Source organism: Mauremys mutica, chromosome 1, assembly GCF_020497125.1.
Source record: "Mauremys mutica isolate MM-2020 ecotype Southern chromosome 1, ASM2049712v1, whole genome shotgun sequence".
Lineage (NCBI taxonomy): Eukaryota > Metazoa > Chordata > Testudines > Geoemydidae > Mauremys > Mauremys mutica.
In genome coordinates, this window is record NC_059072.1 from 155,952,007 (window position 1) to 155,976,630 (window position 24,624).

The 24,624-nt window shown below is 46.1% G+C and overlaps 1 protein-coding gene across 1 annotated transcript in view; it reads left to right on the forward strand.

The window, feature by feature from the left end:
- Positions 1-24,624, forward strand: part of POLQ (DNA polymerase theta) — a 143,399-nt gene that overhangs the window by 80,407 nt on the left and 38,368 nt on the right. The window contains exons 16-19 of the mRNA XM_045001059.1: positions 7,239-10,477; positions 11,933-12,079; positions 12,658-12,854; positions 23,813-24,053. Coding sequence (XP_044856994.1) covers positions 7,239-10,477; positions 11,933-12,079; positions 12,658-12,854; positions 23,813-24,053 — 3,824 coding nt within the window. The remainder of the gene's footprint in view (positions 1-7,238; positions 10,478-11,932; positions 12,080-12,657; positions 12,855-23,812; positions 24,054-24,624) is intronic.

Here is a 24,624-nt window from a genome sequence, read left to right on the forward strand (position 1 = left end):
ATGCAAGCCTTAGTCGACTGAGCCAGGCCAGTCACGGGTGTTTTATTGCAGTGTAGACTTACGCTCAGTGTCTGTTTCACCCCCTGCTGAACAGGGATGATTCTTCTCTACTCATCAGGAGTGTTCTAATTAGGTAATCCATGTTGTAACATAGTCTGAGATCCTCTACTAGTGTTATGTTAGAGAAAACTAATAGTACAGAGTACTATTGTAAGGAGCTGGTTTGTCAGCAAAAGGAACTCCAACTAGAAACTCGTAAATTCAATTTTGCATACTCAGTAAGAGCCATATTAATTATGGAGGTGTCTGTACATTTCTTATTTAAATGCAAGTTGTCACTTGTAGAGGCTGCTAACTGTTTTACTGGTGTAATTCCACCATGCTTTTGAGGGGGTTTTGTGAAGTTTGTGTTTGAGGTAGCTTTTTAAACTAAATCATTGGCCAAGCTAACATTGTAATAAAGCAAAAGTTTATGTCCATTCAAAAAGTTACCCATATGGCATGTCTACACAGGTGAACTAAAGTAAATCCCCGCAGAGAACCTGTTCTCACATTCAAAACTGATATAGTTATTAGGTGTTCCATTAAAGCGTGAACATGGTTTCTTCTTTGAGTGATTGCTCATATCAATTCCAGTTAGGCATGTCTGCACCAGGTGCACAGTCATCCCTAAGTTTTTCCCATAGCAGCATCCGTCGGGTCGGCTGTGGAGCCCCCTGGAGTGGTGCCTTCATGGCGCTCAATATATGACCCTGCCGACCTAGCGCCTCCTCAGTTCCTTCTTACTGCCAGGGATGGTCGTTGGAACTGCAGTGACCTGCTTAGCAAGCTCTCCTCGTTTAGTTCACAGTTATTCCTAGCCTTGTTAAGTTTAGTTTTAGTGTTTTTGGTTACGGCAGATAGTTGTTGGGAGTGGGCGGTTTTCCCCTTCACCCTGACCGCGTTCCCCTTTGGGATTCGGGGTATGCCTAAATCCCAAGGGTTCAAACCCTGCAAGTCCTGCAATAAGCCCATGCCAATGGGTGACCCCCCCACGATGCTTGCTTAGTGTCTGGGGGAAGCATGCCAAACGGACAAGTGCAGGATTTGTAAAGGGTTTTGCCCCAGAACAAAAAAGGAGGGAGACTTTTGCCTCAAGCAGCTCCTTATGGAGGCAGCAGTTAGACTGCAACTTACATCGGCGTGGCAAGACCCGGCACCGAGCTCATCGGTGCGCAGCTCCCCAGTGGCAGTGGTAGAAGCGGCACCACGGAAGGACTCTGGGAGAGACCCACAGCATTCCCATTCCCTGATGCAGAAGTGGCACCGGAAGCAGGGGAGGAATAGATATCCGACTCAGAGACCCACCCCTTTGGAGCTGGCCAATAGGGTGTGTCCCAGAGAAGAGCACCCAGGGCCAAAGACTTTAGAGCTGGCACTGTTGATTTCAGCCTCACAAGGGGGGACCATCGAGTCCGGTGCTGTTGGACTCCCCGAGCCAGGTCAAGGAGGAGGTGGAATTGCCATCCACCCCGGATACCTTTGAGGCCGTGAGGGACCTCATCGCCATGTTGGCACCGCAGTCCCAAGTTCTTAAAGTCAAGCCTTTGGTACTGCAATGTGTGGCACCGTCTCAAGGCAAACTGGTGATGCTCCGTCTTTCAGCACTGCTGCTTGGAGTCCCGGCGCTGGTTGCACTTGCAACAACGCTCCAGGTCACGCCAGCCCTCGCAATCACAACACCAATCCTCATACTGATTCTGCTCCCGGCACTGGTCCTCCCAGCACCAGTCCGTGTCCCCGCACAGACCCCGATCGCAGCACCACTCGGCACTGCCCTGGCCATCACAGTCCCGGTCCCCGTCTTTGGACTCAGAGACAGGGTTTAGATACTCAGAGTGGGGCCAGCAGGCCGTCAGGCTGTGGAAGGCCTGAAGTGGGGGCAGGGCCATGGCCTGCGCAGTGGCCATTTTGGATGCTGTGGGCATACCACCAGGCCCAGGGCACCCAATCCAAAGATTCCTGCTGGCGACCTCTGAACCACAGGTGCCAGAGGCATCAGCCAGTCGCCCCACCCATGGGGTGCTGAGGCGGTACTGGTCGCACCACTTCCCGTGGAACTAACCCCAGTTCCTGAGCCTGTTCCAGGTGTGGTTGGCCCTAATAGAGAGACGGGACAGGAGGCCCCTGGAGACCAAAAAGTTCAGGAGGACCCTGTTCCCCCATTAGCCTCCTTGTCATCCTCCCTAGACGAGGCGGTTGCAGGCACCTCTGTCTCTGGACTGCCCGCATAGACAGCCGTGCCCACCAAGACCTCCTTCGCAGGGTGGCGTGAAATACGGGCTGGCAGGCCAAGTAGGTGGTGGAGTCAGAGGACACGATGGTCGACATCCTGGCCTCATCAAAACCATACAGGCCAATGCTAAGACTTGGAGGAGAGGAAAGGTGATCAGGAACAGTCAACATGGATTCACCAAGGACAAATTATGCCTGACCAACCTGATTGCCTTCTATGAGGAGATATCCACAGAGCCAGTTATGGGGAAAGCGGTGGATGTGATATATCTTGACTTTAGCAAAACTTTCGATATGGTCTCCCACAGTATTCTTGCCAGCAAGTTATAGTAGTATAAAGCTGGCTAGATTGTCGGGCTCAATGGATAGTGATCAACGGCTCGATGTCTAGTTGGCAGCTGGTATCAAGCGGAGTGCCCCAAGGGTCGGTCCTGGGGCCGGTTTTGTTCACCATCTTTATTAATCATCTGGATGATGGGATTAATTGCACCCTCAACAAGTTCGCAGATAACACTAAACTGTGGGGAGAGGTAGATCGCTAGAGGATAGAGATAGGGTCCAGAGTGACTTAGATAAATTGGAGGATTGGGCCAAAGGAAATCTGATGAGATTCAACAAGGACAAGTGCAGAGTCCTGCACTTAGGAAGGAAGAATCCCATGCATCGCTACAGGCTGGGGACCGACTGTCTAAGTAGCAGTTCTGCAGAAAAGGACCTGGGGATTACAGTGGATGAGAAGATGGATATGAGTCAGCAGTGTGCCTTTGTTGCCAAGAAGGCCAATGGCATATTGGGCTGTATTAGTAGGAGCAGATCAAGGGAAGTGATTATTCCCCTCTATTCGGCATTGGTGAGGCCACACCTAGATTACTGCGTCCAGTTTTGGTCCCCCCACTACAGAAGGGATATGGACAAATTGGAGAGAGTCCAGTGGAAGGCAACGAAAATGATTAGGGGGCTAGGGCACATGACTGATGAGGAGAGTCTGAGGGAACTGGGGTTATTTAGTCTGCAGAAGAGAAGAGTGAGGGGGATTTGATAGCAGCCTTCAAGTACCTGAAGTGGGGTTCCAAAGAGGATGGAGCTTGGCTGTTCAGTGGTGGCAGATGACAGAACAAGAAGCAATGGTCTCAAGCCATCGTCGGGTTCCAAGCAGGCCTTTTGAAGGTGCACCCAAGGATGGCATGCCAGCCTCAATTCCGGATCCTTCCCTGCCTTTCTTGAATTGTCTGCCCCACTTCTACTGTGCTTGGTCCGAAATAACTTCAGACTGCTGGGTTCTCCATATGGTAGAAGTGGGATATTCTCTTCAATTCTGCTCCTACACTCCCTCCCACCCCCCTTCCCTGTCCCTCTTCAGGGACCCTTCCCATGAGCAACTCCTTATCCAGGAGGTGCGGGCGCTCCTTGCCTTGGGGCAATGGAGGAGGTTCCTCAGGAGCTCTGGGACAAGGGATTCTATTCCCGATAATTCCTAATCCCCAAATCCAAGGCAGATCTCAGACCCATTCTAGATCTGTGAGGACTCAACAAGTTCATGGTAAAGTTGAAGTTCTGCATGGTCTCCCTGGGCACAGTTATTCCCTCTCTGGATCCAGGAAACTGGTATGCTGTCCTCGAGATGAAAGATGCGTACTTTCATATAGCTATTTGGCCTGCACAGAGCGATTCTTATGGTTCGTGGTTGGCCACAAACATTATCAATTTATGGTCCTTCCATGTGGCCTTTCAACATCACCCCACGTGTTCACCAAGTACATGTCGGTCATGGCAGATGCAGGTATACTCGTACCTCGACAACTGGCTTCTCAGGGGCCGCACCAGTGGGCAGATGGAGTCTCAAGCCTGATTGGTCAGATCCACATTCGAGAGACTGGGTCTCCTCCTCAACTTGAACAAGTCAACCTTGGCACTGACCCAAAGAATAGAATTCATCAGGGCGGTGTTGGACTCGGTTCAGACAAGAGCACTTTTGCCAAAGTCCCGATTCCAAGCCATGGCGGACATCATTCAAGGTCTCTGACAATACCTGACCACCACAGCAAGGGGATACCTGAGTCACCTCGGCCACATGGCAGCCTGCACTTACGTGACTTGGCATTCGAGACAGAGGCTCAGGCCTCTACAGGCGTTGCTCACTTCAGCCTATCACCCGGGACGCGACAGCCTGAATTCAGTGGTCATGATGCCGGAGCAGGTGCTTGAGTCCCTTCAATGGTGGCTCGACCCTTTCTTGTCCCTAGTAATGGGCATGTCACCTCTGGGATGGGGAGCGCATTTGGGACACCTTCAAATGCAGGACCTTTGGTCGCAGGATGAGCTCTCCCTCCACATCAACATCAAGGAGCTGAGGGCAGTGTGACTAGCATGTCAGACGTTTCAGGCCTGACTACAAAGTCAGTGCGTAGCAGTTCTGACGGACAACACCACTGCCATGTTTTACATCAACAAGCAGGGTGGAGCCCAGTCCTCTCTCCTATGTCGGGAAGTCCTCCAGCTGTGGGAGTTCTGCATAGCCCACTCCATTCACCTGGAAGCATCCTATCTACCAGGAGTTCAGAACGCACTGGCAGACCACCTCAGCAGGTCCTTCCGCAATCACAAGTGGTCCATCCAGCTGGATGTCATACATTTCATCTTCCAAAGGTGGGGGTTTCCCCAGGTCAATCTGTTTGCCATCTGGAGCAACAGAAAGTGCCTGATGTTATGCTCCTTCCAGAAACAGCGCCCAGGCTCAATCACACATTCCTGCTATGGTGGCGAGGCCGCCTACTCTACGCCTTTCCCGTTCCCTCTCATGCACAAGGTCCTACTCAAGGTCCTCAGGGACAGGGCAGAGATAATTCTGGTGGCACCAACGTGGCCTCGACAACATTGGTACACCCCACACCTGGAACTGTTAGTGGACGCTCCAATCACGTTGCCTCTCATTTCCGATATGATCACCCAGGACCACTGTCATCTTCATCACCCCAACCTGCAGTCCCTCCACCTCAGGGCTTTGGCGCTTCTGTGCTCAGAACAGGCAAGGGAAGTTCTACTTGGCAGCAGGAAGCCCTCCACTAGAGCCACATATTTGGCAAAGTGAAAAAGATTTACTTGTTGGTGTGACCAGTGTCGTACACCCCCTCTCCAGGCACCTGTACCTCTCATCTTAGAGTACCTTCTGCGTCTGAAACAGCAAGGCCTGTCAGCATCCTCCATAAAGGTACACCTCATTGCTATCTCGGCCTTCCACCCGGGAACGTCTGGACTCTCCGTCTTCGCCAACCCTATGGTTGGTCGGTTCTTCAAGGTCTGGAACGGCTACATTCTCAGAGCAGACAGCCTGTCCCTGTGTGGGACCTTCACCTGGTCCTCTCCAGGCTAATGGGGCCCCCATTTGAACCTCTGGCAACTTGCTCCCTTCTCTGTCTGTCATGGAAGGTAGCCTTTCTCATTGCCATTACTTCAGCAAGCAGGGTGTCTGAGTTAAAGGACGTTACCGCAGACCCACCTCATACGGTTTTCCACAGGGATAAGGTTCAGCTCAAACCTCACCTGGCCTTTCTTCCTAAGGTTGTGTCACGCTTCCACACTAGTCAGGACATTTTCCTGCCTGGTTTTTATCCTAAGCCTTATGCCAGTAGCCATGAGCAGAGGCTGCACTCCCTGAATGTTTGGAAACCACTAGCCTTTTACATTGAGCTGTTCAGAAAGTTGAACAGTTGTTCATAGCTGTGGCAGACCAGATGAAAGGACTCCCGGTCTCATCTCAAAGAATATCTTCCTGGATCATGTCATGTATCCACACCTACTATGAGCTGGCCAAAATATCAGCCCTGGCTCTTACAGCACATTCCACAGGCCTCATCTGCTCCGTTCCTGGCCCAGGTCCCAGTACAAGAAATCTGCAGGGCAGCAACTTGGTCCTCCATACGTATGTTCATTACGCCATCGTCCGGAATGCCAGAGATGATGCAGCTTTCGGCAGAGCGGTGCTACAATCAGCGTTTCCTGAACTCTGACCCCACCACCTAGGTGAGGCTTGGGAGCCACCTAATTGAACTGATATGAGCAATCACTTGAAGAAAAAACAGTTTCTCACCTTTTCGTAACTATAGTTCTTCGAGATGTGTTGCTCATATCCATTCCAAATCCACCTGCCTTCCCCTCTGTTGGAGTAACTGGCAAGAAGGAACTGAGGAGGTGCTAGGTTGGCAGGGTCATATATTGAGCGCCATGAAGGTGCCAGGGGGCTTCACAGTCGACCCAACGGGCGCTGCTAGGGGAAAAACTTTCTGATGACTGCGAACGTGGCATGCACACACCTAATTGGAATGGATATGAGCAACACATCTTGAAGAACAACAGTTACAAGAAGGTGAGTAACTGTTCTTTATCCGCAGTTTCTCTACACTTTGTATGGACTACATCAAAGGAAAATTATATTGGTGGCCTTGATCCACTTCCTAGTAAACAGCTGTCCCTATGAGAAAATCCTAATTGTTCACCTTGGGATCCTTTGTGCATAGCACTCATTTAAATTAATGGGCATTCTCCACATGGTGGGCTTTCAGGAGTGTGCTAATTGTGAGCTGACATAGTAGAACAGCAGCTAAGTCCAGAATTACCTGCTGTTACATAGGTTGCTCCAGGTTTCTGTCACACCGAGGAGGAGTGAGGGCAAATCTGCATGGGGGCACTGCATTGCAGCCTTAGCATGGTCACTCTTATACCTTCTTCTAGCACTACATTCACTTACAAAAAACCCCAAAAAAACCCACAACCAAATGCTCATTTCCTAGAAGGTGCAGCCTGTGTGGTCCAGAAACATGTTTTGCCATAATGGTTCATTGAAACTACTATCCTAATTAAAGATAAGAGCACAGTAGTATGGTGCTTGCTTTGACTGTTTGTTATTGTCAGTATGAGTGTTTCTAAACAACTTTCTGTCTAACTTCAAGTTGTTTTCCTTCCATTAGCATTCGTAGGGCAGTGGATGAAGATGAAGAGGCAGCTGAGGAGCGTCGGAATACCCACTGTATCTGGATGGTGGGAATGAAGGGCTTAACCGAAAGTGAAGCAGCATCCCTTATTGTGGAGGAAGCTAGAATACTCCTACAACAGGACTTGGCTACGATGGGAGTGCAATGGAGCCCAGATTCTTTTCTTGAGTCTGATACATCTTCCATGACCAGCAGTGAATCAGAGTTGGAGGACAGAAAATGTAAACTGAATGGGGAATGTTCACTAGGGATTTTAAAAGTATTCAGCAATGAAGGGTGCAGAATTCTACCTGATCAAGGCACCAATTTTCAAGCTGGGAATTCTTCAAATATTAAAAAGGGAAATAAAAGGCTGTTAAATGCTAATATGTCAAACCCCAGACCTCAAAATGAATTGCAGGAAGATCACACCCAAACAAAGGAGGTAAATGGTGATGTTGTCATGTACAGTGCTAGAAAGCGGCGAAATTTGGGCAAAGGTAAAGAAAACAGGGAAGTTACTTTTCTGACCAAAAGTGAGGCAGGGTCTGGGGCAACAACTCAAGAATTCCCTACTGAAAAGGGAAAAAGACCAACTTTGAACTTCACTTCACAGAAAACTTCTAAGGCATCTGGGTACAGGAGGACTATGGACACTAGTTTCAGTCAAATTGAGGGCAAAAGCACTGTTTCAAAACAACATCAGTTGCTGCTTGATGAATCAAGGATGCACACAACAGAGATAAATGGGCCCTCTGTATCCAGTCATAGCAAGTCTAAAGCTAAATCTTTTTCAGATCAAAAGAACAAGGAATTTGGAGAAAACAAATCATCTGCTCACAAGCTCTTCACTGTCAAAGGCTCAGAATCTTTACAGGTGGACAAAATGCAACCAGAGAGCAAAGAGATAATGGAGGAATTACTTACAGAGCCTTCCACTACTAATAAATCCAATTCTAAAGAAACAGTGAATTGTCTGGAAGCTACGGATACTGTAGTGAGGGATGGTCCACCCATGAATATGGAGACAGATGATACTATGCAAGACCTGGGAATTTCTAGCAGGTCAGCGAAAAATGAATACATGGGTGTTAAACAGAGCAAAATCCAACCAGTTAAAAACTGTGCTGAAAAGATACTTGCCAAACAACAAATGGTTCTAGGCACAGATCTTTGTAATGATGGAACCAGCAGTTCTGCAAACATGCATGTGAGCACTAGTGCTAGCAAACAGAAAGCTGTTTATTTTTACCCTGATGAAAATAAATCCTTTCATTTTCAAATTCAAAATGATGGCAAAACATTTACTGAAAAGCCCAATGGAATATTGTTACAAACTGGAGGCGTGGGTAAAGCAGATAATCAACCTGAGGATTTTCTGAAAGACTCCACAGTAAAATCCAGAGCTATTTGTGTTGCAAAAGATATTAAAAATGGTTATTCTCCTGATCTGTATTCAGTTTCCAAAGAATTTGAAGACAGCTTCCAGTTGGATACACAGACTGATAGGATATTACAACAGCAGGTGGCAGCTGAAATTGCAAGACAGCAGGCAGAAAAAGATGCAGAGCGGGCAGAGATACCTGTGCAGAAAATCTCCATGAAACTACACTGTGCCAGCACTTTACAAAATGAAGATGTTGCAAATGAAAAGCTAGCTGCAGCACTTAGAAAAGTGGTCTGTTCAAATCTTGGGACAAGAAATACCACAGATTTACATTGCACTAATGCTTTGGGCTCTAGAAGCCCTAATTTACAGCCTGCAATGAAATGCACAGAATCTGCAATTTGCATTAAAGGAAATGATTTTTCTTTCACTGACTCACAACTATGTAGCTTCTTACAAGGTTATCAGACCCAAAATTCAGTGAAGGAAAGTGCTTCTAAAGGTCTTCAGAAGGCAGTCTCTCCTGCCAATGGCCAGTGCTCTCACACTGTGCTTGTACAAGTTGAGTGCCACCCCCATCCTGAAACTAGTCTGAATATGAGTGACAGTTTACTGTTTGATGATAGCTTCAGTTATGTCAATGGCCCTCCAGATATGCACACAAGTGAGGCTGAAGGGGCAGAATCTGGGGAACAGAAGGTTGTGACTCCTCCCCCTAAAGCCACTTCCAGCTCTCTTGCTGACATTTTGCATCAGCAGAACCTGGAGCCCATTCAGGATATATTACCTGTCAGTGTAAACTGGAATGAGCATCAGCATCTAGCACAGTTTAATGATGCGTCTGTTATATTCTCTGATATAGATTCTTTGCAGATAGCAGAAGCTTTAGGTAATGTTGACTTGCCTCCTTGTCAAAGAGACAGTCCGTCTGCAGCTCTTGTTGAGCGAGGGTTAAGAAAACCAAGGCATGACTCGGAGGATCCCAGGGCAGAGGACACAAGACTGGATCAAGGTGAAAGGCCCCAGAATGCCCAACAAGCTGTGGAAAGGAATACCAATCCAGTGGTATGGTCTGATCATTCATTTGACTTAAGCCCAGGGTTGCAAGATATTTTAGACAGATGGCCTAGTCCTTCAGATAATAAACCTGTTTTAAGTCCAAGACTCTCCTCCTCAAAAGGAAAGTTGGTAATCTCAAATAGTAAACAAGAACCAGATGCAATTTCTGAATTCAGCTATTGTCAGAGAGAGTCATTATCCACTTGCCAGGGTTTAAAGAACTATTTCAAAGTTAGAGAGAGCAATAAGGGAGCCCTGGATGTTCAGAAACCAGCTTATAACCCTCTGCTGCTCAAGGGAAGCAACAGAATATCTGACTCCCAGCCGGATATCAGCAAAGGACTTATTCCTCCAACGCCTCCTAAGGAACCTGTTCCAAAAAGTTTTGGCACATCTCTAACGTTTGGAAAAAACAAGAATGTCAGCCACATAGATGAAGTCCCACCTTTTCCGCCGCTGCAGAATGGCAAACCTAGTTCAGACCACCATATAGAAACACTGCTATTTAAGCCTGGTGAGGGAGACGAGGTTTTGCTTGAGTCTAACCCTGTAAAAGACGATTCTATTATAGACCCAGGCTTTTCATTGCAATTATCTCCACATGTTTTGCCACTTATTTCATGCAGTGCTGAAAGCTTCACTATTATTGATGTGGCAAGTGACAAAGCTCTCTTCCAGACCTTCATCAGAGAATGGAAGAACAATAGCAGATTTGCCATCTCGGTGGCTTGTGAAAGAACAAAATGTCTCTTGTCCCCCAAGTCAACTATAGGTGGCAGATTCAAAAAAGGTCAGTTCCTCTTTCACATTTCTACCATGTTAAATGGTGAACCATACTGTGTTTAGCCTGAGGAGTTAATGAGAATGACTGACTATAAATTTATTCCTTTGGGTTTATCTAAATGAGAGGATAAATTGAGTACTGAGATCCACTATAGAAGGAAGGAGTTGGGTTTCAGGAGAGAAGGATGAATAGCACTAGGTGAATCATTTAAAGAGTGGATCTGGGAAGATGAAGGTGACTGGAGTGTGGGATGGTCCCAGCCTTATTTAAAAGGCTACCAGCATTACCACCCTACAGTGGACATTAAGTACTTGCTTCCTGTATTTATTTGCAGACTCCTGTTCACATGAACACTCTCACTCAGACTAATTAGTGCACAGAGCAAATATGAACTGAAAACATATCACATCCCTCATTTTAAAATGGAATGGTGTTGTAGTCTCCTGGTGATACAGGAGAAGATACATAAATGGCTTTCATCTTGGCACTGAATTCAGAAACAAACATAAGCAACTTATTGATGTCCTCTGCTAGCCAGGCAGTATTCCTTACAGATATTGTGGGCTGATCTGAGGTTAAATACTTTCCAATTTACAAAAAGTTAATTTGGGTAGATTTAGTTGTTTAGCTATGAAATTCAATCCAGTCCCCAACCCCTCAGATCATTGCTGTACTCCTGCACTTTTTCATGTGTAGTATTCATATTCTGCAACTCTCTTAAGGGTCCGATGCAGTGGAAAGAAGGCAGCCATTCAGGAGCAACTGGGAGGCTGATTCAATTAGAGTTTTCTTAGAGACAGAAGGATTACTTCTTTTGCCTTTTTCCAAACCTCTCCCCCCCATCTTTTAAGAAGTGTGAGCAAGCAGCAGCTTCCCTTCATCTGTCTCAGGGGAGGAGATGGAAACATCATCAGCAGCTTGTCTCTGAAGCTCTCTCTGCCTGATTGCAAAAATCCCCATATGGACTATTGTATTTTTAATTATACTCCTTATTCCTATCTTAAACACATACCCCACATAAAAACAAAAAACCAGGGACTTAAACACTGGACGATTTGCCTGAACATAGGAACCAAACCAAAAAATTTATTGTCTCAGCCGCAAGAATTTAATAAATAATTTTGACTAAAAATGAGATGTGCCCCAATGCAGGGTGAGAATACCATTATACTCCAACTCTTGGGTATGTTATGAGGCAGAAAGCCAAATCTCTTTAAGGAATCCTAAGTGGTTGTTTTGTGTTGGGCACCTTACTATTCTAAAGTCACTAGTTTAAAAAGAACTGGAGGTACAGGAGAGGAAGAGAGAGTCTGATACATATAAGATAATTAAAGCATTTGTGCAGTTTTAAGAATTCCAGGTTGTGTTGGGTTGTTTCATTATTAGATTTTTCAGTTGAACAAACTGTTATATTTATGGATGCTGTTTTAGAATGATAACTTTAAAAAAATGTTTGTTTAGTAAGATCTCCCCAGCGGATCCAGGTTAAAGATGATGGGTTTCCTATCAAAGGCTGTGAAGACATCTTGGTAGTTGGATTGTCTATATGTTGGGGTGGAAAGGATGCCTACTATGTCTCATTGCAGCAGAAACAAGACGACCAGACTGGTAAGTGAGGATTGCCAGATAGACCAAACTGCAAAACACCACACGTTTCAGGGAAGAACTGTGAGGAGATGGCATCCCTTTTGGGAGATGGCTTCCAAGAGTATGTCCCCTATGAGAGTCCCTATGATATTAATCATTAACACCCAGGGCTGAGAGTGACATGTTTGCCACTGTTTCATATATTTTCTGTTCCTCCGTTTCTAAAGGAGGCAGTGAAATCTGTTGGTTAAAGAAAAGGTCAAGAAAGCATTGAGTTGCTGGCTGATCTGCTTGAATGTGACCAAGCAAGTCACTATATTTCCTTGTACCTCAGTCAACCCACCTGTGATACATGGGTAAAAAGAGGATCTTGGTGATAACCAGATACTACATCTGAGCTATTCTTTATAAATAAACTAGTACTCCATTAGTTCTTTGGATCCCTACTGCATCAAAACAATATTGATTTATTATTTGTTCAAGCTACAATTATACACTCAGTATTTTCTGTTTAGGGCTGGTAGCTTCAAAGCATCCCACATTCCCTCACCCCTTTCTTTCCATGTACTGAATAAATTAATTTGTGTCCCTTATCTCAGAAATCAGTGCCAGCTTGGCACCACCTCCTTTGGATCAGAACCTGTCTGTGACTGAGAGATTACGTCAAGTACAGTCCTGCTTGCAGAAGGAATCCGAGAGCGCGCACTCACTTGTCATGTACAACCTCATCCAGCACTATAAGACCCTTCTGCTGGCTTGTGGCATCTCCGTGGAAGGAAGTTTCGAGGACCCAAAGGTTTCAGAAATTAAATGTTTTTAATTCATGTAAAACTTCCATTCATTATTTAAACTAGTGAGTCTGGGTAGCTTTTAGTCCTTAATACTCTGCTCAAGTCATTTGTTTTTTATTTAGTGTTGACAGAAATGTTTGTTTTCAAAGTTTTTAATGATGTTATTTACAGTTAAAGTAATAGAAGTCCACATTAACTAATATTTTTCATTTACTTCTTACTATGATTTTTTTTGAGGTTTCTCAGCATCTGCAATAGACACAGAAAGGGCTCGGTGGTAAGTGTTTCACCGGGGAGTTCTGACTTCAGATCTTCATTGGGTCACATATGGAAGATGAGTTTGGGTCTCATACAGGTCTTGATGGCAATGCCAGCATTCCAGAGCTCCTATTCCATTGGCACAAGAGGCCTGGGATGGAATGGAGAGGAGGTACCTAGGCTCTCACTAGTACCACCAGTCCCTCATTTCAGAAGAACTACATTCATGCTTAAGTTTGAGAGGAGGGGAGGTGTCATAAAACAGTTAGTTAAGGGTTAAGGTCTCTTTTACCTGTAAAGGGTTAACAAGCAGTAACCTGATGAACACCTGACCAAAGGACCAATCAAGGAACAAGATAATTTCAAATCTCTGTGGAGGGAAGTTTTTGTCTGTGTCCTTTGTTTGATTTGCCGTTCTCTCTTTGGATTTAAGAGAGGCCAGACATATTCTTCAAGTTCTCCAAGGTTTCCTGAAGTATTTTCTTCTATTCAGTATAGTGAGTATTAGAAGGTGGTTTAGTCTTATAATTGATTTCTACGTTTGCAATTGTGTATTTGCTGAAGAAATATCTTTATTTCTGTTTGCTGTTACTTTGATTATTCTAAGAAAGGATGGAGGGGGGAAGCCTCTCCAGACTTATAAGTTAGACCCTGTATTTTTTCATCCTGGTAATAGAGAGAGTGTACGTTTTTTTCCTTTCTTTAATAAAATCTTTTCTTTTTAGAACTTGATTGATTTCTTCCCTTGTTTGGATTTTCAGGGGAAGGGGAGGGGGGAAAGTGAATCCCTCTTCGTTTGATTCAAACTCATTGAATCAAACGATCTCTCCTAAGGACTAGGAGAGGGGAGGGGGGAAGGAGGGGAGGGAAATAGGTTATTTCCCTTTGTGTTGAGATTCAAGGAGTTTGGATCTGTGTTCCCCAGGGAAAGTTTGGGGGAACAGGGAGTGTGCCAGACACTAAAAACTTGGCTGGTGGCAGCATACCAGATCTAAACTAGGATTTTAGTTTAGAGGAGCCTATGCAGGTCCCCATCTTGTGAACGCTAAAGTTCAAAGTGGGGAATAAACCTATGACAGGAGAGTTCCACTGGTTGGAAATCAAGGAAAGTGTTTGAAAGAGTTAAAAACCAACCTGGCCTTGGTTAGTAAAAAGCACTACCACTTTTAAGTGTGTGTGTGTGTGTGTGTTTGTGTTTTTGGGGTGGAAAGTGTCATTGATGATGACTTTCGAAGTTCACATCACAGTGTGACACATAATGAAAAAAAGAGTAAAAGAATTTTAAACCAAATTAAAATTATTGGAACAGGAAAACTTTTCTTACATTGTACTCAGCTTATAAAAGTTTAAGGGATTAACATGCTCATCAAAGACCTGAAACAAAGACAAGGAGACTAGAACATGTTTGGGATCCAGAGTGTCTCTCAATAGAAACACTTTGTTAGCCATCACCTTGATTTCATGTCTCCAGGGGCCTTCCCGGTGTTTTTTAAATATTACTTTTTCACAAAACATGAAGTTCTAAAATTTTCAGAAGTGATTGAGGGGCCTTTCTCAGCTGCTACACTAGATTCTCTTAAAAACCTTTTGTAGCTTGATCTTCATAGTTGCTGAGCATTCTCTGCTCCTGTTGAAGCCATCTCTTAGCGCCTCTGGAAAATTAGCCCATTGATTCAAATACTGTGGGGAGAATTCTAAGCTTTCTATCACTTGGACACTGAAATCTCTGGAACACTGCTCTCCTGTGAGAGAGCATGCTTCAGAACATCCCACAGGTCTTTCTATTTCTATAGCATGGGTTAAGGTGCAGTTTCATTTGGACCAAAAAGGTATTGATGCATATAAAATAGACTGGATAAAACAAAGACAGTGGTTGGTGCTTTAGGTTCCCAACCCATGCAAGTATCCAGTATAAATGCAACGGGTGTACTTACAGAAATACCCACAGTTATCGTGTGGCTGAAGGAACTTGTGTGTAGGCTTCATGGTTCACTACTAACCCAAGTTGTTCAGGTCTGAACTACAACTTTTTCGCATGGCCTCTGCATATTCCTACTTGTGGGATCAAGGCACCTGAGCTACAAACTTCCGGCGCCTCCTGGAAAGCAGTGTCCATTGGGACCACCTGCCCCTCCCCATCCTGGAGGGTTCTGAGGGTATGAAAGGGGAAGTGGCCCCAGCCACCCTACTGTTCCTTTCTAACTGCCCCAGGTGCAGCAAGCTTACAGCGCACAGCATCCTCTATACTGTCCTCATAGTTTTTTTCTTCCCTTTTTGAGGAAGATTTTGTTTATAGTTAGATTTTTCTTTTAAAGGATCTGAGGACATGCTGGACCAACATCGTCTTTGATTGGCCCTGCAGGAGTGGAAGGGCTGCCTCACATTCCCCTACTAATCGGGAGGCTCCTCAGGCCCAGATAACTACGCTGGCACCTCATAAATTCAGCATCAGCTTCAAAGACTGTGCCCCAGGAGCAAGTTTGCCCACCTTAGCCTAGTTTGGCTCTCAGGCTGCAAAACATGGATCTGGATCTTCAAGCCTAGCATGCATCTGGGGCTGCAAAATCCAATATCTGGTAGCTCAGAGTACATCTGGGGCTGCAAAATCTGGATCTGAATCTGGAAGCCTAGCATGCGTCTGGGCTGCAAAACCTGGATCTGGATGTGGCAGTGTGGGGCTGGGAGCTGCAACATCCAGATCCATAGCATATTACTGATCCAGAGAAATTTAAAAAAAAAAAAAGTTGTGTATGGATCTGTGGCTGATAGGTATGACTTTGGATTCAGGATCAGAGCCTGAATTCAGATCAACAGTCAAACATGAAGGATTGCCAAACAGAGTTGCCAAAAAGGGATTCAGTTGCCTGGGATCCACCCAATAAAAGCTTCTGACTATTGAGAGTCACTTGTCTAGTGTCTCTGTACCACTGAGACCCCTGATCCACATAGGTCAGTGGCGTCTGGTATTACATTTCCAACAGCATGATCTTTGCAGAGATGCTTTCCTTACTGACTCTGTGCCCAACATACTGGTGTAAGCAAGTAGATCAATGTGGAGGTCTTCACCACACTAGAAAGGGGTAGTATAAGCTTCTGATCAGATGTGGAATGGTGGATCTCTGTTACAGGGTAGTGTATTCACATTGTGCTTCCTGTTTGGCCATTTTTCAGATGCACACACTTGACACCCTGATAGTCTGGGAGAAGGCTTTCCTTTTCCAATATTCCATCTATCAGACCCTCACCCTGAATGTGAGAAGAAATGGACTGATCCATTCTTAGGCCTGGTCTACACTACAGGGGGGAGGGGGAATTGACCTAAGATACGCAACTTCAGCTACCAGAATAGCATATCTGAAGTCGACGTATCTTAGGTCGACTTACCTCACGTCCTCATGACACGGTGTCGACTGCCGCCTCCCCCCCCCCCCCCCGTCAACTCTGCTTCCACCTCTTGCCGCAGTGTAGTACAGGAGTCAACGGCAGAGCAACCGGGGATCGATCACTACCCGCCGCTCCTAGTGTAGACATACCCTTCGATTCCTCTACTGTGAGAAGTTGTAAAAATTTAATTTATTTGGTCCTGGAACTGTCAGTTCTCTTTGTTCTTGGTAGGAGCTGCTGAGGTTCTGTTGAGCTCCCAACCAATTCCTAAGGGCTAATTCAATTTCCCAGGACCAGATTTACAAGAACTTGATAGGCTAAAAACTGATGCCAGGTTCAGAGGCTGCCTTAGGATGTGAGGGTACTATACCCATCAAAAGTTCTATTAATTCTGAGATTCATGGATCCAAACATATCTTTGCTACATAGTCTCTGTAGGAGTGTAGTGAGGCGGCCTGGCTCCCGACGGCCCCAGAGAGGGAGGAACCGGAACAGCCACCTCAGTGGGCGGAGCCACTGCCACCTGTTCCCGCCCCCCGGAAGGCAAGGGGCGGGACAGGAAGTATAAAAGCCCGGCCTCAGCGCTCAGTTGGAGCCCAGCGGCCGGAGAGGACAGACGTTCCTGACCGGGCTCCTGCTGGACCGAGCCTGCCCCGAGCCAGGTATCCTGACGTAGACCGACCGAGCCTCCCTCGAGCCAGGTACCCCGAGGTGGACCGACCGAGCCTCCCTCGAGCCAGGTACCCCGAGGTGGACCGACCGAGCCTCCCTCGAGCCAGGTACCCCGAGGTGGACCGGCCGAGCCTGCCCCGAGCCCGGTACCCCGAGGAGCGGCCCGAGCGTCCCCCTGACCCGAGTCCGGAGGAGCAGCCCGACCTAGACCGCCTTCAGCACGCCGAGGAGCCCATGGTGTGGGACCCCGCTGCCGAGCCCAGCGACGAGCAGGTACCCGAGGAGGGGGAGATGGAGTGTAGCCCGGGGGTAGCCGAACCCTGTCCGGCTGAGGGCACTGACGTGCCCATGTCAGTGTGTTGCGGCCAGGATCCCCACTGACTGCAGCGGATCCACGCCGCTGCTAGGGCCCCGGGCTGGGACACAGTGGAGTGGGTGGGCCTGTGTCCCCCCTGCCACCCCACTCACGGGTGGCAGACTCCCCCTCCTACCAGCGTTCAGGCAGAGAAGCCTGCACTTACCTGCTGTGGCTCAGCGCCTGCTACAAGGACCTGAGCCCCTGTATTGTTGTGACTGCTCAGCTCCTGGTACAAGGACCTGAGCCCTGAACTGTACCTGGTGTTGCTCAGCCCTGCCCGAGGGCCTGAGCCCCTCTGAACTATTGTGGTTGCCCCGCCCTGACCTAGGGCTTGGGCTTCGGACTGGGTTACTGCTCAGCTCCTGAGGCAAGGACCTGAGCTCTGAGACTATTATTACTGCTCAGCTCCTGAGGCAAGGACCTGAGCCCTGAGACTATTATTATTGCTCAGCTCCTGAGGTAAGGACCTGAGCCCTAAAACCTAGTACTAAGAGTTTGGTGCCCCGTCCTGACTGAGGGCCTGGGCTTGCTTGTGCCCCTGTGTGTTCAGCTCCTGCTGAGAGGATCTGAGCTCAGAACTGCTGTGTTACTGCTCCGCCCTGATTGAGGGCCTGGGCGTAGCTTATTAACTTTGTTGTTGCTCAGCCTGCAGGAAGGATCTGAGCCCCCTGGACTCTTGTGTGCTGCCCCGCCCTGAGCTAGGGCTTGGGCCTACTGACTTTGTGATTGCTCAGCTCCGGCTACAAGGACCGGAACTTAGAACTGATTTGCTGCCCCGCCCTGACTGAGGGCCGGGGCCTATTGACTTTATTGGTGCTCAGCCTGCAGGAAGGATCTGAGCCTAGAACTAGTGTTTGCTGCCCCGCCCTGACTGAGGGCTGGGGCTCATTGCAGTAACCGTGTGCCTTTTGTACAGCCCCTGCCTGAGGGGCAGAACCCCGAGACCTTCAGAACCCGGAGACTGATTTGGGCCGTGTAGTGAGGCGGCCTGGCTCCCGACGGCCCCTGAGAGGGCACGGCCCCAACACCGGACTATTACAAGGAGAAACAGCATACGGTGTCACAGGATCCATCCTGATGTTCCAGAAAGGACTGACTGTTGTCTTCAGAGTCTCTTTATAACCCTGTGACGAAGTGGGAATGTTCTTAATATTTTCTCTGAATACTGTGTGGGTGCCTCAGTTTCCCCTATGCCTTTCTCAAGTATCTAGGTGGTAGGATAGGAGTGTGTGACTATTGCAGAGCGTTAGAGGGCCAGTGTGATGGTGTCTGCACAGAGAATGGCTGACGCCCTGTCTCCTGGCAACTGATGGCCTGGGCCCCTCCCCTGAAAAGGTGCCAACTGAAGGTGTTGGAGAACAAAAAGATTAGGTCGCCTCCTGGCCCGAGAAAGAGACAAAGGCCAGAGGAGGGGTTGGAGAGTTTCAATTTTGAACTGGCTGGGGAAATGGAGGGAGACCCGGGGCCGGGGTCCAAGCTCCCTGCCTCCCAATATGGACCTGACTGAGGGGGTCCTGTTGTCTGTACCTGCAAGACCTGTTTTGGACTGTGTTCCTGTCATCTAAATAAACCTTCTGTTTTACTGGCTGGCTGAGAGTAAAAGGAAGTGGGGGGGGTGCAGGGCCTTGTCTCCCCCACACTTCCTGACAAACCCTTGAAGGCAAAGGCAAAAAAGAGAGACCTCCTTCTGGGAGTTAAGAAGTGCATAACCAAGGTTCTGCAGAGCTTTCTGTGAGGAGCTGAGAACCACTCTGATATTCCTAGAATCTGACATCATAAATATGCTGATGGATTCATGTGTCTTATTTCTCTTAGGAGGAAATGTTGTTAGAACATTGTTGAGCTCTGGGCTACCTCACCTCGATCACCTTGATCAATCGGTCCTTCAGCCCTCATATAGAGTGTGCTGATCACAATACGTCTTCTATTCTTCTCTTACCCTGGCCTTCCTTCTCCATGTGCGGCCATGCCTTTTCGCAATAAAATCTTCCCATCTCTTTGGAGGTCAGCTGAGTGGTCATTTCAGTTCCCTTGGATACCACTTGGCAACAGCTGTAGTCCATCAATTGTCCGTGAGTTAACTACATGCCTGGTCCATCGCATTTTACTGTACCTGCTTTCAAGAACGACATTCTGCACTCCACTCTGTTGTCTGGGCTACCTACCTTCCATTATAACTAGTTCCTGGTTCTAAACCAGGATGGAGAATTTTCAGGTCTGCTTCCGGCTCCACGATAGAGAACAATGTCTAGGATTGGGTAGTGTCTTTGGTAGCCCCCTGTATGGGTACAGGAAACATGCAGGGGCACCCATTCTTACTTTACCAAGCCTTTCTAAGAACCAGTAGGGCACACAGGTCCAATGGAGCAGTCAGCCCAGTATTTCCGAAGGTCTTAGTAAACATAACTTTGATTCCTTCCATCTTGGAAAGAACAGTTACACCTAAGGGATGAGACAATATCATCCACACTTAATGGTGCCTGGGGTTTGTTTCCTCATCACAAACTGAATATGATTTGTCACCTGTCATATAATGTGGACAGTAAGACTGTGTGGCAGTGGCAAAATGCTGTCAGGCTATATTAACACCCTGAAGTTTGTTGTATTAATCTATGGGTTCCAGAGATAGAATTCTTTCTAATTTCCAGAAATATTCCAGGGGGTACTCCCCATTCTGTGCCATTGTCACATGTCAGCTTCTTTATGCATACCTCTGACTGGAGTCAAAGAAGACCTCTGTCAATAAAACTGTATCTTACCCCTTGGCCTTTCTGTGACAGCCAGTGTTCCATTAAATGCCTGGCTATTGTGACTGTTCTCCCTGAATGGCTGGGTGTCTGTCTGTGTATCGACTTGAACTTGAGCAAAGTGTCTAAACGGTTCTTCCCTAATAGTTTGCGCAAAGAAGCATACTTTCATACTCATTGAAGCCTTGATATAGTCCAGACTTGCAAACTTTCCTGCGGTGGACAGGTTCCTTATTGAGGCGGTTACATGGTAGCTTTAATACCAGGCTACATCTGAGGCTTCAGCAGGGCTCTTTGTGATTCTGCCACCTTTTCTTTATGCAAGGAACACCTGAGCCACAACACCTCAGTGCTTTAAGATGTCTTGTTTTGTAAGAGAGGAGAAGAACATGCCCTTCAGGGAGGTCCTTTGTCACCTTCCTGCCATTTGCAATAATAGTGCTAGAGGGTGTAAAGGATTCTTCACCTTGATTCCCATCCACCCCAAGGTTTGTGATCGTAGTAGGAGGTGGTGTTCCATGTAAAGTACTGGAGCTGAGAGCTATTTCTCTGACTTGCAAGGCTTTTCTCCCCTTCATAAAGTCCAAATCTGTCTGAATTCTGTCAGCATTATGGGAATGCATTACACAGCCCACTAAAGAGGGGTTCCTGTTCATAAAGTTCGATATCCTCATCGGGTGGTCAGATAGCTCATCTATCAGGGAAAGATGTTATATCGGCAGGCTCTTTGAGAAGAGTTTTCCATTCAGCAATACAAGTGTTCTAGCAAGGGCTCCATCTGAGAATATCTTGTTTTACAAGTGAGGTAAATGCCAGTTAAGTCCCTTCCCAACATGGATACCATGCTTCTGTATGGTTCTGATCCAACGACAAGCAAGTCCTAACATCAATACTGTATTTCTCGCTCTCTGTGTTGCCCTTGAGTCTATTGAATTAAGAGGGTTTTTTAGTGTTAGTCCATTTAGTATCAAGTAGCTGTCATTAGTCAAGGTTAGAGATTGGCAATTCTGTCATCAATATTGTTGGTATGATATTAATATCCATAAAGTCCTGCTTTCCAAACTACTTGGTCTCTTGTGTGTGAGATAAGGTGGAAATCTACCCAGGTGTCAGGTTTCTCTGGTTGACATCTAGACTCCAGATTACTTGTACTGTTGATTGCGTGTTATGCTGAGGTCTAAAAGACTCTAATGAAAAACAGGAGTTTGACTAGTCAAACCTACTAGAGTAGTACTAGATCTTGAAAGATCTCTCCATCTGGGCACCTCCTGAGGGGGTGGATCTGATAAGGTCTTTCTTAACTGTTGTTTTAGGTTGTTTTAATGAAGTTGCCATTCTTAATAGCTCAGATAGTCACAGTGATGCAAGCCTCTTCACCAGAAATATTGCATTCTTAAGAATAAGTAATCCTGTCCACATCTGCATCCCAACAGGTTAAGGTGTCTGAGATGTCCATCTCTTTCAGATCATTGGAATGTCTGCTTGTTTTTGGCCTCCTTTACGTCCACAGGTCCAGGTATCATACTTCTGCATATTCAGAGAACTTAGTCATTATTTATTTCAGGCCAAAGCTTATCTAAAACTTCCCCAATCCTTTGGAGAAATGGAGCTGATGGGAGGAGCCAGTCTGTCATGGTCAAAAGGTTGTCCATCTATGCAGTATGTGTCACAATTATTATGACCTGGCAGAACTTCCATCTTCTGGAATTGTCAGTCCTCATCCAAGGCAAAGGCAGCATCTATGGCATGCCCTCACATTGTATTCATTGTATCATGTTGTATGACTGATGCTGCAGCTATATGCGTTTTTAGCAAAAATGTCCCACATTAAGACTTGTTTTGGGAGAACTAGATCGATTGCTTCTATTCGCTGTTGGCATTCAGAACTGATACTTGTTTGGCAGTTCTGCTCAATTTGTTCACCTAGAATTCCTCACCTGGCCTCCCTGGGGGTTGTACTGCTTGCTAAATTCCTGCAAGTAGGAATATGCAGAGGCCATTTGAAGAAGAAATGAAGGTTATTCAGTGGAACCACAGTTCTTTGATATGAGCCTCTGCATGTTCACACTCACCTTTCCAGTTCTTTGGAGTCTCAGGTTAGGAATTCCTGAATTAGCAGAAGGAACTGAGAGGTGGTTGGGGCCACTCCCTCTTTCATGCCCTTGGACTTCTTCAGGATGGGAGAGACGAGTAGCCTCAATGGACACTGCTTTCCTGAAGGTTTCAGAAGCTTGCAGCACAGGTAACTTGATCTAACAAGTGTGAATATGCAGTGGCTCATCTCGAAGAACCTTGATTACAGGTAAATAACCTTCATTTATATTTTGCCATAGTATTGTTTATATATCAGTGAACACTTAAGAAACAGTTGGTCCCCTAGGGCTTTAGAGTGAAGGCATATAACTATCAATGTCTTCATTTATGTTTTTTCTCATCAGTAAATCTGATAGATTATAGACTATTTTGTTAGTAACTAATTACAGAGCACATGGGGAATCAATAGATTTTTTTTTTCTGTGTCTTTTACCACCTGGCAAATCACTAAAGTCTGACTTTTTCTGACTTGGTACTTATGACTTAAATTGAAATTTGTAAATCACTTCTGATGGATTTAGTCACTAGGAGATATTACCATTATTGCTTTTATAAAGCAAACCAGCCTTCAGGTGGAATTGCATGATGTCACTATCAAAATATGTAGATAAGCAAACTGTATCTAAGATGTGCAGCACAAGAGAATACTTAGCTTTTAGTATGAAGGTGTAGATTTAATGTAAAAAATAAACTAAGACTTGTTTAAAAAAAAAAAGCTTGCTCTACTCCCTGTGTGTAGTAAAAGCTGTTTACTTTATTAAACATGCATTTTTGTCAGTATTTTTCTTTACTGTTTTGCACTGTAGCACCACTATGGAAGAGTGAGCTGGATTCTCTTATGACTCATGCACCATCAACATAGCTGTTAGCGATATTTCAGTTTCAGGGTGAAATTTTGATTTCATTAAAGACAGTGGGCTTGCACAGGGATTACTGAAAATAGAATTTGGCTTGCTGAATCCTTATTAGTGCCGATATGCAAACAAGAAAAGAGCTCAACTTCTCAGATCCCAAGTTGATGGTAAAGCCAATAAAGCCACTTTTTACAAAGTCAGTTTTCAGAGTAGTCACGTTTTAACTATAGTTTTCACATTTATTCCATCTTAGCTTTTAAAATTGTGTGTTCTATAGAAAGGACTATTGACTGAGGGCAACATTTTTGTGTGCGTTTAATTGACTCCGGATAAAATTTTCAAAAGTGCCTTAAGTGACTTTCAGTGAGACTTAGGCCTCTATATCATTCAGGTGCTTTTGAAAATTTCTCTCTCAATCATTTAATTTCTTCCAGGAATTATTCTAACTCACCTACTTAATCAAGAAAGCTGATACTTTGCAGATGTTTGGAGTTAATACTAATGTTAAGAATTTTTGGTCTAATTCCCAATTAATATTTTGTTGAAGAATTATAATCAATAAGAAGATTTTCAGGATAGGTTTGTCTCCATTTTAGGTAGCATGCTGGCTGCTGGATCCTGGCTCTAAGGAGCGTACCCTTCACAACATGGTAACCAACTTTCTCCCTCACGAACTGCCCTTGCTTGAAGGGGTGGGAACTGGCCAAGGAGTTCAGAGCCTGGGACTTAGTGCCAATGCTGATTACTCTGGCCGGTACCGAGCAGCCATAGAATCTGTGCTCATCTTCAACATCATGAACCAACTCAATACCTTGTTGCAGAAGGAAAATCTAACAGGTAAAGAGGACCTGGAGGTAATCCCATGAACAGACCAATCTGTTGAGACCTTTTCAGTATGTATACATATGTGTGCATGAAACTATTTTGAGTCCTTGGTATATGGGCCTGCAGGCTCAGTGGCTTTGCACCGAAATTTGCATTGGGGAGTTGTCTAACTTAGCAGCACAACATGAATAATTATCCGGTTAAAGTAAAATAAAGGTATATGTTTATATATTGTAAGTGGATCTTGTTGTTACTGAACCCTGTAGCCAGTTTCCTTTCAATTGTGGCACATTATACATTTGAATGGTCTTAGTATTTCTATAACACCCAACGCCGTAATACAGTAAAAGCATTGTTATCCAGCATGTTGGGGAATTGGAGGGGGCGGGGGTAACTGGTAAGTCAAAAATTCCAGTTAACTAAGAGGGAGGGAGTTAGGGTGTTGGCAGGGGCTTGGGGCAGGGAGTGAGTGTGGGAGGGGTTTCAGGGTGACAGATCCAGGCAGTGCTCACCTGGCTCCCTGCAAGCGATGACGTGTCCCTGCTGCTCCTAGGTGGAGGCATAGCGAGGCGGCTCTGTGCGC